Source organism: Cydia fagiglandana, chromosome 6, assembly GCF_963556715.1.
Source record: "Cydia fagiglandana chromosome 6, ilCydFagi1.1, whole genome shotgun sequence".
Taxonomy (NCBI): domain Eukaryota; kingdom Metazoa; phylum Arthropoda; class Insecta; order Lepidoptera; family Tortricidae; genus Cydia; species Cydia fagiglandana.
The window spans coordinates 10,482,144-10,500,873 of record NC_085937.1 but is presented as its reverse complement, the minus strand read 5'-3'; the positions used below and the strand labels follow the sequence as shown (position 1 = coordinate 10,500,873).

The window sequence follows — 18,730 nt, the reverse complement described above, 5'->3', positions numbered from 1 at the left end:
ATAATATAGCTATAAATAGGTAGGTAATTCAAGACAATTAGATAAATTAAACTTACCTAAATACTTATTCCCTACCTGAGTGTGGAGCCACCCGCCATTGTCTGTCGTATATTAATCGCATTTAAACTCTGTACCTGGTCTAAATAGATTGATGAGGTAAGTACCCAAATAATGCATGAACGGTAGAAGGTACAATTTTAGTGGCAATGGCACTATGCGTGAGCGCAATGTTTGAGATACCCTGTACTAAGGGGTAACGTTTAGGCGCTATCCCGCTTGTCCTTATTTATAGTTCGTTTTTTTAGCATTAGAAAGAACTTCGCAGAAGTAAGCTTGTGGTTCCAGTTCCGGCACTTTTAGCGGTAATAATTTGAAGTAAATTATATGTATTGACCATGCTACTTTATATAATTCAATAATTATTAACAATTAAAGAGCCTGATAAAAACTGCACGCTTGCTTCTGTGGAGTTCTTTCTAATGCTAAAAAAACGAACATTAGCATGTACCTAAGCATATATTTTTGTGATTGGTACTTAAACGTTAACGAAATGTGTTTTAATTGGTAGGGTGGCATGAAAGCAGTGATAATGACGGACACGTTCCAGTCAGCGGTGCTAATCGGGTCGCTTGCTGTGGTGCTGGGCATGGGCGCCGCTCGCGTCGGCGGCATGGACACCGTCTGGGCTCACGCAAGGGAATCCAACAGACTGCATTTCTTCGAGTAAATATCCCGATGGTCAAAATTTATTTTGTACAATTAAATAATGGTGGTAAAAGTTTACGCCAGCCTGTGGCTTAATTTAGCTGTCGACCGAATAGATAGACCTATTTTAATTACAGTTTTTTTTGGTGCATTAATATCTCAAGAAGGCGAAAATTCAAGTCACTAATCGCCAAGTTGATAGATTAAGTATCAGGAGCTTTGACCACATTATTTTCGCAATAACGCGCATTATTTTCGCGCATTTTCTCCTAAGACGCTTATGGAGAATTTTTACCTAAAACTGTTTGATACTTTAGTAAATATCTGTAGTATAAGTACTTAAATACTTTTTTTAATAGTCCTAATTAGGACAATGTTGAAACTTTAGAAGCGAAATAATACAAACGGAAGTAACACGATTGATACGGTACCTTTACGTATAGCGTAATCTATTCGTAACTACTAAATAAAACGAATAAAAAAGCACTGTGACTAATTAGCAGGAGACGTAACAAAAGATATGCTTTAACGATTTAAATGTGTGTTAACTGGGTATTAACTACTGATTTAATTGAAATCTATATATAATGGTCACGAATTATTTAAAAATTAGCTTTCTATAAAGTGAAAACTTTCGATGCATTCGATGATGTAAGTAACCTGTTGACGTGATTGTAACGCGAATAATAAGTATTACGTATGTACTTGAAATTTACTTGTAAACACATTCTAACTGTCAACCTAAATTACGGTCAAGCGGAGACAAAAATAACAGTCTCGAAAACTATTAAGCATACTAGATAAACACGACGGATACTTCAAATACAACATTACATGTACCTAAAGTTAACTTAGTTTAAATGCATCGATACTAGAGGTGTGACTAATGTAATAAAATAATTAAACTAGGTATGTTTTTGACTACCTACTTCGCGTTACATATATTTTAATTACGGATTTACATATATGTACCTATTTAATTTTGTTCATTTACTTCAGTTTTCTTTTATATGTAATGTGATTTCATAAATTTATTGTTGTGAATACAATACGTGAGACGTCATATCCCTACACCCTAAGGTGCTTTTCATAAAAGTGTTAACAGCAATTCTATTATATTAGTTACACCAACATGTAGGTATCGACCGACAATTTAACACGTTTCTTCAATCGTGAACGTTACGTTTTACGGGTCGATTGTGTAAAAGAGTGAGTTTAGTAACGGAATGCATAGCAATTACCGAGTGAGGGGTCACGGGTTGAACGGGTCGTCTGCAAGAGAAACCGCAAAAAGCCGCTCTAATACTCGCTTTAGATTGCACGCACCATCTTCACCGCCTCAGAGGAGTAGGTACCTAGTACACGTCTAGTTAATCGTCGTAGGTCAGCAAAATGAATGAAGTTTCAGTTGTCCTAAAGACGCACTGACCCCAACTTACCTTTCATATGTATGAATATTCAATTATGTATTTTGCTAGACAACCAGTACCAACTCCCCAAAAGGCATGAACATGTATTTGACATAAGTGAGAAAATGCGTAGGTAGGTAGATACTTTGTTAAGAAACAAGTTTGAGACACCCAAGCGCATACTTACCCCATCAACTCAAGAGCGACTCTCTGCCAATATACGAAAAGTACGAAAAATCTATACTTACCGTTATAAAAAAAGCTCAAGCGGCGTTAATGCCATCAAGATCATATTATGCCAACCCAAAAACCTGACCGGGTTTTACACCGCAGCACTATCGCGGATGCGCTTAAATTAATCCATTATTTTGTTTGTAGCATGAATCCGGACCCAACAGTGCGGCACTCTTTCTGGTCAGTGGTCGTGGGAGGCACCATGTATTGGACAAGCATGTTCTGTGCCAATCAAGCCTCGGTGCAGAAATACCTGTCAGTAGAGCGCATCTCACAGGCGCGGGTAGCTCTCTGGGTGTCGGCCCTAGGCCTATTTGTGGTCTACTCCATCAATTTCGTCACCGGCGCTGTTCTGGCAACACATTATGCTAACTGCGATCCAATTCAGGTAAACGCATCATGAATTAACAATTAGTTTAATACGTATAGGCAATTGAAACGATTAAACAGCACGTAATCTTCATTACTCGATATTGTCGATTGAGTCATTGGTTGATATCATCAGGATAATTGACAGTAAGTTAACCGTACGGCAACTTTGTTTCCTTTTTTTTATTAATTAACCAAATAAACTGGTTGATCATCCGCGTCTTCCTTTGCCAACTCTGCTTGAAATTTAGATAATTTACAACGTGTTTTGACTTTACTAACTTAATTTATTGTAAGTTTGTAAATAGGTACTTGCATTTTACCGATAATTTAGAGTTTAGAGAATGTTGTTCGAAATGTTCAAATCTATTTATCTAACTAACTGCAATCAGTGCAATCACATTTAAATTTCAAATGAACGTCGCAGTACAAATATCATTCAATAGTGGACTTTTTGTAAAGGGCATAAGATTTTCACATTCATAATAGTCTTAGCTCAGATATAAAACGGTAGTTTAAACACTTTCCGAGTTGTATATATTTTAGGATTTGAAACATTTTGTAGCTATATAATTGGATCCTACTAGTCACAATCTTGGATGAGCACTATTTAAGCGTTTCTAACTTATACTAATATACTGTAAGTAGCCAATTAAATTACATAATTTCGTAACTGCAAGATGCCTTAGCCTTACCTACTATATTTTAATAGGCCAGTCCTTCAATAAACACGTCATGCTGGGTACTTACAAATTTTATTTTATGACGCTTCGTATCGTGACATCGACATATAAATCCTATAACTTTATTAGTGCATACGTACTTAATATACATACTTAAAAAAACATAATTAAATAACTAACCTACAAAACTTAAACTATATCTAAAAATAAATAAAACTAAACTTAAAATAAATGATTATAAAATATCCACCTGCGGCATGGTGCCGTAGATGCTGGCAGCATTTCCTCGCTGTATCGCAATACTTATTCTTTGCGCGAGGAAGCTGCCAGATCTACGGTCACCAGTGGCGTCAGCTAATCTTTTTGATGTCCTTAAAAAGGCTAGACGCGTTCGGACCCCACGGGCCAAGGGTCTCGACACCAAAAGGTACGAAATTGTATTCGGGGCCGAGACCCCTATATTTGGTCTTTTTTAATTTTTCGGCCGCCTCTGCTGCCGCGCCGGCTTTTCCAGTAGTGCCGTGGAGATGAGACGGGGCTAGGGTGTCCACACAGGTGGCGTCCCACACCAGCACCCGACCCATCTTCCACGGAATTAGTGACATTCCGTCTGGCCTCTTACCATCGTCTCGTATAATACCAGGAGGCTCGAGAAGAGCCGGTACGTTGATGCTGGTAAGAGACCGGCGGAGAATATCGTTAAGCGCGGCGTGTCTAGAAAAGCGGCCGGCGCTCTTTTGGCAGGAGAGCCCGTGGTGTCCGAAGGCGTCGACGTCAGTGCCGCAGGGGCACCTATGTGGAGCACAGACCCGGACGCCGAGTCGCAGGCAGGCCGCAACGCGCAGAGTGTGCGGCTCCAGGAAAGTGCCGGTATGCGCCGACGGGAAGGCGTGCAGCCAGGCACCGGACTCCCTCGAACCGGCTGCTAGCAGCTACATATAAATTAAGCATGTTTTATTAATGTGTCGTATTAAAACAGAGAAAGTACTTAGTGTAAACTTTTTACCCGACTGACAAGTATAATGAGGTAATGTTTTTAAGTGCATGACTGTATATACGTATGTTGTCTATTATTTGGCCTCGCACTCTGCACTCTTAAAGGACTGAAATATGTGAGGATTATTATTAAACTTTACCAATACAATGAAACAGATGAAGTCGAATTAAATAATTCGTGGAATGAATGGATATCATTCGTCGGAACTTTATGCAATAATGGCTGTACCTAAAATATGTATAGTTAAGTAGGTATGTGGATATGAGAGACCGAAGTTACGATATTTTTAAATGATAACTACTTATTTCATACACATGATGATGCAAATGATATCCAAATTGGTATTATTAATTTTAAATCATTCACAATGCCTTGTGCATTTAGATGGGATTCCCACTATTTAGGTATGTCATTAAGGATCATTGTTAGTGTGTGAAATAGGTACTTAGCTTATTTTGTAAGTATGTACCTACTATGTAGTGAAAGAGTAAAAAACTTGAAAGACTTAATTAGGTCAAACTTTTAATAATTTTAGTACTGGAGCCTCAGATGTTATATGTATAATAATATAATTATACATATAATATCATATGTATATCTGTACAAAAATATCCTGATCGTTAAATAAATGGATTGGAGTTGTAAATTATACATATATTATATATATAGGTATTTTTTCAACAACAAAGCAATCTAACAGACGCTTAAACTGGACTCAACGTTTTATAACGACTTAAACATTTTATAGAGTCAGACCAATAAAAGTCTGCAGCGGATTTGATAGCCCACGCAGTGCACGTGTTATTTTAAACGTCAAACTTCTATGAAATTATGACGTATAAATAACACACTGCGTGGGCTATCAAATCCGCTGCAGACTTTTCTTGGTCCGGCTCTAGGCTCATACGTTACCTGAAGAAGGCTCGATTATTGTTAACCAAAGATATATGTAAGGGGTCATCCATTAATTACGTCACACGTTTAGGGGGAGGGAGGGGGTCAAGAAAATGTGACATATTGTGACACAAACTTTGTGACGTCACTTTAACTTCATCAGTAACCGAAAATTTATTTAAATTATTTAGTTCGCTGTACATTTAAATAACAAGTTTTTAAAACGAAAAAAGTTTTACTCGTTTAATTTTCTTTCCTAAGCAGTTTTTGGGTTATAAAATTACTAATATTTATATCGTCAAAAATATTTTGATAAAATATTAATAATACTTAGGTACTTACTTAATTCGATTTGGCGATTTTGTAGAAAAAATGTGACGTCACACTAGGGGGGGAGGGGTTTGCCAAATGTGACCAAGTGTGACAAGGGGGGGGGAGGGGTCAAAAAACCTAGAAATTGGTGTGACGTAATTAATGGATGACCCCTAACTTCGTATAAGATGAATAAAGTTTAAGAAAAAAACGTGCCTCGGAAATCAAGAAAAAGTCATTCTCGAATAGATGGCGCACACACCTTTGGCCTATGCTCGGCTAGATTAGATGGCGTGACGACACCGTTACATACCTATTTAACAATTTTAACACATATATAGATATCAGTGAATGAACATGGGTCAAAATGATATAAAAAAAATAAAATCATTTTATCCATATATATTCATTTTTTTGATAATTTTATACGTGTTTACTTTGAGTTATAGTCGTGTGTCGATAGATGGCAGTAAATTTACAGTGACTACAACATTTACTATGGCAGGACCCCTCTATACTATCTATTCTTTTTGATGTTAACTAGGTAGGTTATGTATTAATTTTTTTTTAAATGGCCTTAGGGTAAAATACCCTAGCCCTTAGCCTTTGGCCAAGCTTTGCTTTTTTTTTTTGGCCTTAGGGCTTGAAAGTAAGAACAATGTTTAAAAACACTCATTTTGTATTCGTTTGTATTGAATTCATTTATGTATTGTCATTGTATATACCTTAGGCGCGGCAGATCAACGGCTCAGACCGGCTCCTGCCGCTGTACGTCGTCCAAGAGCTGGGCGACGCGCGCGGCGTCCCCGGCTTCTTCGTGGCCGGCATCTTCGCCGCCAGCCTTGGGTGAGCTACCTCTCAATACCGCACTAACACATCTAGACTATGCATATGCCAATTTGATTGTCACAGCACTGGTAACTTGAATAAGTAGGTTCGTAAATCCACACTTCACTAAACAAACAATTAATCGCAGATCTAACAAGTGGTTGCACTTCTTAAATTGCTAAAGCTCGAAATTTCTTTTAGATCAGGCATTTAAAAGCCTAACGACATTTAAAAGTTTTCTAGAAACACATTTACAATTAACATTGCCAAAACCAGCGCGAAACTCATGCAAGCATCCCATTGACTGTGGTTCTTACGCACTTCATTCCAGAATTAAGAACTAACCAGACAAGTCCAGTTAGGATACCGGTTTCAATATTATTCTGAATGAACTCGATTTAGATAGGTATCAAGCTCGTTACATAGTCGTGGCTATTAGTTTTTAAGTACAATATATTGGTTATAATAAGGCTGGCGCTGCGCTCGCGGTCAGGCACTTTAAAGAAAATTTAAAATCAATTTATATTGTGTTTTACGTATATACCTACTGAAGTTAAAAGACCTCTTGACAGCTCATCAATTAGTTACCTATAGGTACATACCTATATGTATAATGTTTTACTTATTTACATCGAATTTCACAATTGAATTTTTCATAAGAATCATAAGTTTTAATTCACTTTTCACAGGACCGTAGCCTCAACTTTGAATTCATTAGCAGCTATTGCGTGCCAAGATCTAGCCACCGGACTTTTAGGAATACGTCTACCTGAAAACAAGGGAGCGGCGGTACGTAGAAGACAATAATCTTCAAAGTAAATGGGCGCAGACCACGTAGTGCTTAATGTAATCATTAATATGAAATGTCAATTGATAATGAAATATGTACCAGATACATTACGAGGGTGTGACTACGCGGAGAAGGAACATCTTTCAGTAAATAATAGAAATTACAATACAATATTACGCATATTACGCATCATAATCTTCCTCGCGTTATCCCGGTTTTTTTGCCACGGGCCAACTAATCCCAAGAATTGGCTAAGACATTAGTTTTTACGAAAGCCATTTGACCTTCCAACCCAGAGGGAAAACTAGGCCTTATTGGGATTAAACCCGTTTCCTTACGATGTTTTCCTTCACAGAAAAGCGACTGGCAAATATCTAATGAATTATATATGACATCATATACTTGTACATTAGATTATCTACTTGTAGTTATCTTTTAATTTTCTTCGTGTGTTACATAGGCTACTTCATGTTTCGTTTAAAAAGAGGCCTACCTACTTTCTTAGGAGTTCACTTTTACTTTCGACTACCATCGATACCTTACATACTCGTAGCATTCGTATAGTAGGTACATAAGTCATCTATGTGTCGCCAGATTGCCCGATGGGTATGCCTCGGGTGCGGCGCGGTGTCGTTCGCGCTGACGTTCGCGGTGGAGCGGCTCGGGCCGGTGTTGCAGCTGGCGCTGTCCTTCAACGGCATGGCGGGCGGCGTCACGCTCGGGCTGTTCACGCTCGGCATGTTGTTCCCCTGGGCCAACGCTAAGGTAACGCGTCGCGGTGGTGCCGGGCCTGTTCAACGGCATGGCGGCCCGCATCACACTCGGGAATGTTCACATATGTATTTGTATAATTGATTAGGTATTCTAATATTGAATTCTTCAAATAACTAGTTATTATAATAGGCACACCTATAGTAATTAGGGTATTTTAAATATTAACTCGTGCATTTCCTCTCGGAAGGCGACTTAATGCCATAAAATTATGGCGTACAGTTTCGTGACGTCGGTTTTTTTTTTTGTTAAGGATAAAATTTAAATCTTGGTGTAACTGATATTATGTCTGGTAGGGCGCCGTCGCCGGCGGGGTGTTCGGGCTGCTGGTGGTGCTGGCGGCGTGCGGCGGCGCGCAGTTCTCGCAAGTGTCATCGCACCATCTGCCGACCTCCGTCGAAGGCTGCCCCGCTTTTTACAACCTCACCGAGGCTTTCGCTGTCAACCCTGCGTAAGTATTGCCATCACCATAGAGAAAGAAGTACTTAGGTACTTCTTTCTTTTAGGGGTCATCCATTAATTACGTCACACGAATTTCTAGGTTTTTTACCCTTCCCCCCTCCTTGTCACACTTGTTCACATTTGGCAAACCCCTCCCCCCTGGTGTGACGTCACATTTCTTCAACGAAATCGGCAAATACTTATTTAATATTTCATCAAAATATTATTGACAAAAGAAATATTAGTAATTTTATAACCCAAAACTGATTAAGAAATAAAATTAAACGAATAAAAACGATTATCGTTTCAAAAACTTGTTATTTAACTGTATAGCGAATAAAATAATTTTATAAAATTTTCGGTTACTGATGAAGTTAAAGTGACGTCACAAAGTTTATGATTCCCCCCTCCCCCTTGTCACAACATGTCACATTTTCTTGACCCCCTCCCTCCCCCTAAACGTGTGATGTAATTAATGGATGACCCCTTAGGTAGTTCTTAGGTACTTAGGTTCTTCTTTTTAGGTCTTCTTGGTAGAAGTACTTAGGCTTAGAGTGCTAATTCCATATCCATACAATGTATAAAAACTTGTTTATGTATATAAATATTTTAAATTCTTGGCCATGCACTGTCTCAGGTGGTATATTTTAATGATAATGGTAGGTAAAACTGAAAAATCCATATTAAACTTTAAATAATTTGTAACATCTATGTACATACCATGGTTTGCAATAAAGATTTACTTAACTTAAACTTACTAAATGCATGCAATCTTGACATTATAATTTATTACCGACTTAGCCACAACGTTGCTTTCGACATTGCAGTTAGGTACCGTCTAAAAAAAAGCAACGAATCTGGGTTTAAATCTTCGTCGATGCAATGACCCAATGACTGTCCATTTTCAGAATTTACCCAACTATTAAATGTAATCGTTGCTAGAATCTAGATTCTAGGCTATAATATTGTGGTAACATCGTGACGTGACTAAGCCAAGATATACTTACATATTTATATTTAACACAACATCTATACAACGAACGCAGTTAATTAAAAGTAGATAGAAGCATTTAATTCTAGCGTAAATAATCTGGTATCAAGTAGTTAACATCCTCTCGAAGACGGAAATACTATCAAACGATACGAGTATACTAGGTAGACTATAAACGTTAATTGTTAAGGACAAACTATTTAATCTTTGAACCGTAATTGTGACTAAGAGTATTCGTTACTAATTCTGTTGTTGTTGTCGTTAATTACAAAAACCGAATCGATCCTAATCTCATGGGATCGTGGAAATATAGGTGTGTATACCTACACTCGTATATATATATATATATATGTTTTTCAGTAGCTATGTTATTTATCTTCCTACCTAAGTACATATGTACCCACATAGTTTACCGTGGAAAACACGCATAACATCATCATAAAGTACAAGAAACGGTCAAGTGATTCTCAGTTATTCATCGTATGTGCTTGTTCGTTGTTTGTACTTATGCAGGTCATCAGGATTCAAAAGGTTGTTTTGAAACCTGACAACCGAAGAAACAGCTCTTTGGGGTTTTATGTACCTACGAAATACTCGACTAAGCGCCTAATAACCATCACCTAAGCAACCGCAATCGTATATCGTTGCGTTCTAACATTCTAATAAAATCGTATGTTGGGGTAGGTATAATTAGCGTGTCGTTCATAATATTTTGGTGACTTCACACTCAGTGTTCCGTACCTACACTCTATTATAATGTCGACAGTCGACCCAATTTTAATGCTACTGACTGAATGCACTTTTAGCTCTTTTGCTTTAATTAGATCGCAGTCCATGTAGATTAGTTAGGTATCCACCAATATCAAAATATTTGTTGAATTAGGATGGTAGTCGCTTTGATATAAACTTTAATTTATTTTGTAATAATGTAATCATTTCTAGGATAGGTAATTGAGCAGACCTCTCTAGGATAGGATGCAGGCAATATTGACGACCTAACATAACATGTATATATATATATATATACTACATAAGTAATATGTGTTCTATTTCCCAGAAACCAACACGAAGAATCAGTATTCTGGTTGTTCCGAGTATCGTACCTTTGGTACTCCGGGCTGGGGTCGATGGCGACGGTGCTCATGGGGCTGCTGGTGTCCGCTATCACGGGCGCCACTGACCCCACGCAGGTGCCAATAGACCTCATCTCCCCTCCTGTCATCACACTGCTCAACAAATTACCGAAAAAAGCAAAGGTAAACCCAGTATACAACTATTGAAAAAGGAGTATATCTACAGGTTTTAATGGGTCCGAAACACGCATGTAACACGTCTGGATAGTTGCAAAAGCGTCCACATAGGCGGTGACCGCTTACCACCAGGCGGGCCGTACATTGAGATTCCATAAGTAGGTATTTACCGTTGGTAGAAGGTGTGAAATTGTCACTGTATAATTATCCATTTACTCTGAAAATATGACGTTATATAGAGCACTGACACACATTTTCGAAGCAAAATCTGTGTAAACTTTTGGTATATTAGACGGACAATATTGTATTAGGTGTGACAACTTTTGACTAATTGCCTCATAGACTCTTTTCCTACTCTTAACTCTTAAGAGAGACGGTTATCTATTCCTATATTTCTTAACCAATAAGCACCTATTGTTTTTTCAGTCAATACTGCGTCTCCCGGCGCGACTGGGGTCGGAGCGGCGGCGCAGCTCGAGCGTGCGGCCGCCGAGCATGGCCGACGACAAGGACACGCGGCGCCGGCGCAGGCTGTCCGAGCTCGCGGGCGGCGTCTTCTACAGCGACGCCGGCCTCGCCTACGGGCACGACAACCTCGCGCTCGCGCACGCAGCTAAAGAGCCGGAGGATTACAACCCCAACCATTCCCCTTAAAATCATAGATAACCCCATTGATTGAATTTGCTTCCTTTTTCTATACGTCAGTCGGAATGTCGCACAGGAGACCTTCAATTTTTTAAGTAAATGGTCATCCAATCTCTCTCATTCACATTCACATGAAGAAAGTCGATAGACCGATTGTGCTTGTGGAATGAGATTTAAGTACAAACTATATAGGTAATCATACCGTTAAGTTTTAGAATATTAGAATAGAAAAGAAATCATTTATTGTATTTTAATCTTTTAATGATGTAGCGCCGTATTAATTTTTTAAAAGTGATGTCACTGATGCCGATTAGTAGCGTTGTTTGCATCCATTTATACTAACCTGTAAATTGTCTATTTGTTGACATTGTATATACATATTTAAGTATGTAGCATATAAAGGGTGGTACTGGTATTCTACCTCTCCAATTTCTTTGTCCAATGTGTATTTGCATCTCACATTATTATACATATTGCTTAATGAGAGAGTAAGACGCAATGCACTTAGGAACAAGAAATTGGACAGGTGGAATACTAACTGCATCCTAATAAGTCTTATTTGCTGTGTAGATAGCTATTTAAATTAGACCCTATATTTAAATTAAGTATTCATTTATTTTATCTTTCAACCAATTAGAAATACAAACCAAAGTCAGGTGTTCTGGAAGAACTTCTGGACGAATACAATTTTTAATAAACATTGACTGTCTTTATTTATTTACGTCTCCGGCTAATCAGGATTCTGGCACATTAGGGGCTGTCCATAAATTACGTCATCGATTTTTGACCCCCCCCCCTAAATTCATCCAAAAATCATGCTTCGAATGACCCCGTTTCCTCCTACGTCATCTATCTATCTATCTATATATATAAATGCAATTGTCCTGACTGACTGACTGACTGATTCATCAACGCAGAGCCGAAACTACAAAAGCCAGAAAGTTGAAATTTGCACACCAGATTGCATTTATAAAGTGTACAAGAGATAAGAAGCGATTCTGAGAAATTCAACCCCTAAGGGGGTTAAAAAGGGGATGAAAGTTTGTATGGGGTTAAAATTTTCTTTTAAGCTAGGAATTTGAAACTTCGTAAAATGGTATATTATTAAAATACTAGAAAACTAATTTCAGCGTTTTTGGAAATTCATCCCCTAAGGTGGTGAAAAAGGGGTTGAAAGTTTGTATGGATATCAAAAAAAATTTCAAGTGGTGGACTTGAATCTTTGTATTTAGGGATATTATTAGAAGACAGAAAAAGTAATTTCCGCGTTTTGTAAAATTCATCCCCTAACAGGGTTAAAAAGGGGTTGAAAATTTTAATCCATTACAAATGCTTTGAAACTTCGTAGAAAGCCATAATAGCCGATTAAAAAAAAAGTGATTGCAACGTTTTTGGAAATTCAACCCCTAAGGGGGTTAAAAAGGGGATGAAAGTTCGTCTTCGAGTGCAAATTTTATTTTAAGTTAGGAACTTGAAACTTTGTAAAAAAGTATCAAATTCAAATACAAGACAACTAATTTCAACGTTTTCGAAAATTCATCCCCCAAGGTGGTGAAAAAGGGGTTGAAAGTTTGTATGGATATCAAAATTTTTTTCGAGCGCGGGACTTGAATCTTTGTATTTGGGGATATTATTAGAAGACAATAAAAGTAATTTCAGCGTTTTGTAAAATTCATCCCCTAACAGGGTTAAAAAGGGGATGAAAGTTTGTATGGAGTTAAAGTTTTCTTTTGAGCTACGAATTTGAAACTTCGTTAAAAGATATATTATTAAAATACAAGAAAACTGATTTCAGCGTTTTTGAAAATTCAACCCCTAAGGTGGTGAAAAAGGGGTTGAAAGTTTGTATGGATATCAAACATTTTTTCGAGTGTGGGACTTGAATCTTTGTATTTAGGGATATTATTAGAAGACAGGAAAAGTAATTTCAGCGTTTTGTAAAATTCATCCCCTAACAGGGTTAAAAAGGGGTTGAAAGTTTGAATCCATTACAAATGGTTTTGAAACTTCTTAGAAAGGCATAATAGCCGATTACAAAAAAATAAATTGCAACGTTTTTGAAATTTCAATCCCTAAGGGGGTTAAAAAGGGGATGGAAGTTCGTCTGCGGGTGCATATTTTATTTTAAGCAAGGAACTTGAAACTTTGTAAAAACGTTTTAAATTAAAATAAAAGAAAACTCATTTCAGCGTTTTTGAAAATTCATCCCCTAAGGTGGTGAAAAAGGGGTTGAAAGTTTTATGGATATCAAACATTTTTTCGAGCGCGGGACTTGAGTCTTTGTATTTGGGGATACTATTAGAAGATTATAAAAGTAATTTCAGCGTTTTGTAAAATTCATCCCCTAACAGGGTTAAAATGGGTTTCAAAGTTTAAATCCATTACAAATGCTTTGAAAATTCTTAGAAAGGCATAATAGCCGATTACAAAAAAAAGTAATTGCAACGTTCTTGGAAATTCAACCCCTAAGGGGGTTAAAAAGGGGATGAAAATTCGTCTTGGGGTGTAAATTTAATTTTAAGCTAGGAACTTTAACTTTTTGGAAAAAAGGTAATAAATTAAAAAACATGAAAACTAATCCAAGCATTTTTGAAATTCATCCCCCAAGGTGGTGAGAAAGGGGTCGAAAGTTTGTATGGAGATCAGATATTTTGTAAGTGCGGAATGCGGAACTTGAATCTTTGTATAAGGGCATAGGTACCTATTATGAGAATACAAGAAAAGTAATTTCAGCAACCAACATCAAAATCCACTTGATTTAAAACTTCATACAACTTGCTAAAAAACAAAAGTACCTACTTAATTTCAACATTGCTTGGATATGAAAATTATAGGTACTAAAGATGTAAAATGTTGAAGATAAGATTCCACGCGGACGAAGTCGCGGGCAACAGCTAGTGCTCGATAATCGATAAAGTTTGCGTGAAATTAATTTTACCGTCTGTAATGCTCTAATCGCAGACACCCATAATAATTTATGTAAGTAGTACTTAGAGGCATATTTGTGGTTTGATATCACCAATACCTACCAACACGCACCTTTTTCTAACCACATCAGTGGTAAATAAGCGTACAGCACGCAATATGGTAAGGAGTTACCACAGGCTATAACTGCAGTGCAACTCTAGGGGCCACTTGCACCGTTCCACTAACCCGAGGTTAAGCGGTTAAACCGTTAACTTAGTGTCAAATTGTACTGGTAACCATAGTAACTCCAGGTTTATCCGGTTAACCCGGGGTTAGTGGAATGGTGCAAGTGGCGCTAGGAGTGGCACATTAGTATAACCCGCCACTTGTCATATACAAAAACTTTGCGCCGAATAACACAGTATGAGAATTCAATTTATCTTAAAATGAAGATCGACTCTCTCACAGCAGCACATGGCACATACAAACGTTTAGCCAGTTTAAGTCAGATACCCATTGAAAACCAGCGGCACGGATTGCCGCGGCATTATGCTGAGACAGCTGCTGAGAGGGGTCCTATTTTAGCGTCCAATATACAGGGCGTCCCACGGCGATGCCACATGGAGGGAAAGTACCTTAAATATCATAGATAGCATATTTTGCTGAAAGAAGACTTCATTTTATTTTTAAAACTTAGTTAAATTGCATTCATACTTTTTTAATTTTTTTGAAAAAAAAAATGTATGGAAAAAAATTATCGCGTCATTGGAGGAAAAGTACCTTAATTATTGTAAATGAACATCTTACTGAAAGAAGACATTATTTCGATTTAAAAAAACAAGTTGAATTGCATTTTAAATAATTTCATGGTTAAACCGGGAATCGAACCCGCTACACGAGAAAAAAAAATACCTTAAGCGCATCTTCTACTCTGAGTTGCACTTGCAAGCGGAAACAGGGCGGCCAACTTTTGCGCTACAAAGATGTGCTGAAGCGCCACATACGGAGATGTGACATTGAACCATCGCACTGGGAGACTTCGGCACAAGATCGGCCGAAGTGGAGGCATACAGTGAGTACAAAAGTGCAAGCCTTTGAAGAGCAGAGGCGAGTGGAACTCGACGCGAAGGGCGACGAGTTAAGGCTCGACCACCTGCGGTCATAAATTACAATTTTGTCGGAGGGGTGCTGACCTGCGGTGTGTGTGGTCGTACATTCACCGCAAAAATAGGCTACGTCAGCCACCTGAGAGCTCACGATCGTCGCACTCACTAGCTAGTGAATACCCAGTCGCCGAGGCCGAAACCGGCTAGGGCAGGATGATGATGATGGTTGATGTTAGCTTGTCACCCGACGATATGTAATATGTTTTGGCGTTAAATAAATGTATTTTCTTTCTAATTGTAAAAATAGTAAAGAAAAACGAATTTTATGTTTCGTTTCATTTTAATCACGACATAATTGATAACATAAACATTACAAGGCAGATACGTAAATAAAAAATCTAATAAAGTATGTCTGGATACCGTAGGTATACAATGTAGATTCGACTTAACATCACAGCATTAACTTTGAGAGGCTTGTTTCGTAAAATGCTGGCGTTGTAACTTGTAAAGCACTAAACTACCTTCCATTTTCAGTCAGAAAAACGCAAGTAAAAAATTTACAGCTGTAAAAAGTCTATACTGATGCTAAGTCATAGCCACAATGATATCATAACCTTGGCTGACAGAATTTCATATCTTTCTTACGCCAATACTGACTTTGTCACACTAATTATAGTCGGAAATAAATTGGTAACATTGATAAGTCAACAGTTGCCAGAAATCATTTATAAATAATAATATTTATATTGAAATAATAACGTAACATAAAAGTATGCGGATAATTGTCGATATTTCTATTTGATTTACAGCATACTTAATGTAAAATAAATTTGTGTACTTTCACGACAGCAAGTCTGGTTGTTGTAACGTCTGTTGCTGGTGTATTTCTTGCATCGTGGAGACAGGCAGCGTTGCACTGACCGTGATTGAAGGCATCCCTGGTAACGACACGGGCGTGACTATTGGCAGACCACTGGACATCGGCGGCGGTTGAACGGGCGCAAAGGTACTCATATCAAACGTTGGGACTAAGTTAGGAGCCGTTTGAGGGATGGGAACTGGTGGGGGCACTTGTGACTGAGTGTAGTTAGGCATCATCGGTATGTACGGCTGGGGCTGGTTCATGGGAATCCCGGGCAAGCTCGGCAGCGGCGCGGGGGGTTGCATGTTTGACACTGACGGTATGCTCCCCAAATTCGTTAATGTTGTGTCAGCCAAATCTGTAAATTAACATTTTTGGTATGTTTTATAATTTATAATTTAATTTGATTTGAGACCTTCTATTTCTATAATACTTCAATATTATATACAATTTTTAATTTGTACAAACACGAATTATGAAGGGCAATGTGTGTTAACATAGGAATCCCTTCAAGTATCAACCTTATAGCCTATGCAAGAAGATACTAATTGTAATACCAATTTCTGGAAAACTGAACCACCTAAAGTAGATTTAAAATAGTAAGTACAATAATGTATACTCACTACTAGAATAGGCAGCCATGTTAGAAACCATTGACTGAGCTTGAGAAGTTGGGTATTGCTGTAGTAATGGCTGCTGACTGAGCTGCTCATGCTGATTGCTTGGTGGTGCGTTGGCGGCAGGGAAGCTCCCAGGGTTAACCATTGGAACTCCAGACAAGAATGGTGGTGGTGACACACTTGGCACTTGGCCTACAGAAACTTGAGGTGCACCCATCAAGGGGGTCTTGTCTTCATTTAGGTTCAAATTTTGTATGTCAGAAACCAAGTTATTTTGGATTTCGGGAGATTGTAATGGAACCTAAAAGAAGTAAAAAAAAAACACATTTGAATACCAAATACATAAGAAAAGAATAGCCTGATGTTACAATACAATAGAATACAAATACTCTTTATTGCATACCTGAATAAAAGAAAACAATACAAAACATGTTACCTACATTTTTTAGTTGTAATTTTTTGTGGCATGATTTTTTTTTGGTGCCATAGGTATTACAATATTAGCTATTACGAGGAGGTCTTATATGGATCAAATACTTTTCTCAATGTTATGTTGTCCTTTCAGGCTTTCACCCCATAACAATACATAGTTGGTAGCAGTAGTGTAACAGAGGACAACCAAATAACCATGTAAAGAAGTAAAAACAAAAAGTTGATCCACACCTTATAGCACAGTCATGACCAAATAACTACTACTGAATGTCTGGGAGACCTAAACAGAAGTTACAATAGGAATAGCTAAAATAGGAGTTAAGGATGAAATATACATTTCAGCAGTTGAGGGTCTCACCTTAGGGGTATTGCTGTACGATGTTTGGTTTGGTGCCGCAGGGGCACTTCTAATTGGAATTCTGTGCAGATAGCCGTAGCCTATACCACAACCAAGACTACCTTCACCCCCCCAGCTCAAGTTGGGGGTGATGAGCACCTCACGGCATGTGTCATCATTAATGTTGTAAACATACAGCTTCAGAGCCCTTCCCTCGTGAGCTTCTATAAGGGTGAATAGATCTTCGCTTTCATGCATTATTGAATCAGCTCCAATTATATAATCAGAGAATGGCCTTAATCCGGCTAACTCTGCTGGTGATGATGGATGTACTTCCTACAAAACACAAATCAATATAAAACCTATACTGACATTATAGCCAAATTATTGGTACTATCAAACATTGATTAGGTACTTACTAAAACATGCCACACATTCTCATTGGCTCCTTCAAAAGAACAGAACCTTATACTGACACCAAGTAGCCCCTGGCCACCCCAGTCTGCTCTAGGCTGTATCATTATCTCTCTCACGGATTGGCTTTTACTGCTGTACACCATCATTTTTATTGTGCATCCAACATTTTTCTTAAGTAATTCCTTTAAAGTGTCATTGTCCTGATCTAATCGAACATTTTCTATTGCAACTATAAAATCGAAAAACGCTTCAAGTCCGGCGATTTGCCCCGGAGAGCCGTCCTGGACCTACATAATCAAAACATTGACGTGTTAAAATTTGATGAACGCATCGAAATGTAAGCAATACCTAGGCAACAATCGGTACCAACCCGTAAAACATGATACCCTTCGGAGCCGCCTCCTGGAACTTCAGTGCTTTGGGAAGAACCCATAACATTAGTTTAATAAAGACAAGATAAAAACTTAGTACTATAATTTATTACAAACGAATGACAGAAAATACAAGCACAGCTATGAGAATATGAATTGACTTTGACAACCAATTGACAGTTGACTATATTACGTGGCAGTTGGCAAAACCGTAAATTGGAACGTTTGCAAAGGTTGTATGGTTGAAGGCCTGTCCAGACGGGGACAATTTTTCTCCAATCTCATTAAATTGTCCGATCAAATCAGGTCGTGCGGACTCAAACTCCAATTTGGCTCGCCGAATTCGACCGTAGATTCAA

At 38.0% G+C, this 18,730-nt stretch overlaps 3 protein-coding genes across 3 annotated transcripts in view; 2 read left to right on the top strand and 1 right to left on the bottom strand.

Annotated features, from left to right (window-relative positions):
• The window catches only part of LOC134665172 (sodium-coupled monocarboxylate transporter 1-like), a 38,817-nt gene extending 26,798 nt beyond the window's left edge, over positions 1–12,019 (top strand). The window contains exons 6-13 of the mRNA XM_063522029.1: positions 569–723; positions 2,493–2,736; positions 6,334–6,449; positions 7,121–7,220; positions 7,816–7,986; positions 8,289–8,443; positions 10,482–10,680; positions 11,101–12,019. Coding sequence (XP_063378099.1) covers positions 569–723; positions 2,493–2,736; positions 6,334–6,449; positions 7,121–7,220; positions 7,816–7,986; positions 8,289–8,443; positions 10,482–10,680; positions 11,101–11,328 — 1,368 coding nt within the window. The 3' untranslated portion in view covers positions 11,329–12,019. The remainder of the gene's footprint in view (positions 1–568; positions 724–2,492; positions 2,737–6,333; positions 6,450–7,120; positions 7,221–7,815; positions 7,987–8,288; positions 8,444–10,481; positions 10,681–11,100) is intronic.
• LOC134665182 (hyccin) overlaps positions 1–18,730 on the top strand; it is a 103,315-nt gene that overhangs the window by 73,305 nt on the left and 11,280 nt on the right. The window lies entirely within an intron of this gene.
• On the bottom strand, positions 15,654–18,534 carry LOC134665171 (Golgi reassembly-stacking protein 2). The gene is made up of 5 exons (XM_063522028.1): positions 18,371–18,534; positions 18,003–18,287; positions 17,605–17,919; positions 16,818–17,115; positions 15,654–16,552 (listed from the first exon to the last, which is right to left on the bottom strand). The coding sequence occupies exons 1-5, from the start codon at positions 18,431–18,433 to the stop codon at positions 16,173–16,175; spliced, it is 1,341 nt and encodes a 446-aa protein (XP_063378098.1). The 5' UTR covers positions 18,434–18,534; the 3' UTR covers positions 15,654–16,172.

Coding starts and splice junctions, on each gene's coding strand:
- LOC134665171 (XM_063522028.1), bottom strand. CDS start 18,433: ATGGGTTCTTCCCAAAGCACTGAAGTTCCAGGAGGCGGCTCCGAAGGG. Junction 17,920..18,002: donor AGAATGTGTGGCATGTTTTA/GTAAGTACCTAA, acceptor TGTGTTTTGTAG/GAAGTACATCCATCATCACC. Junction 16,553..16,817: donor CATGGCTGCCTATTCTAGTA/GTGAGTATACAT, acceptor GTTAATTTACAG/ATTTGGCTGACACAACATTA.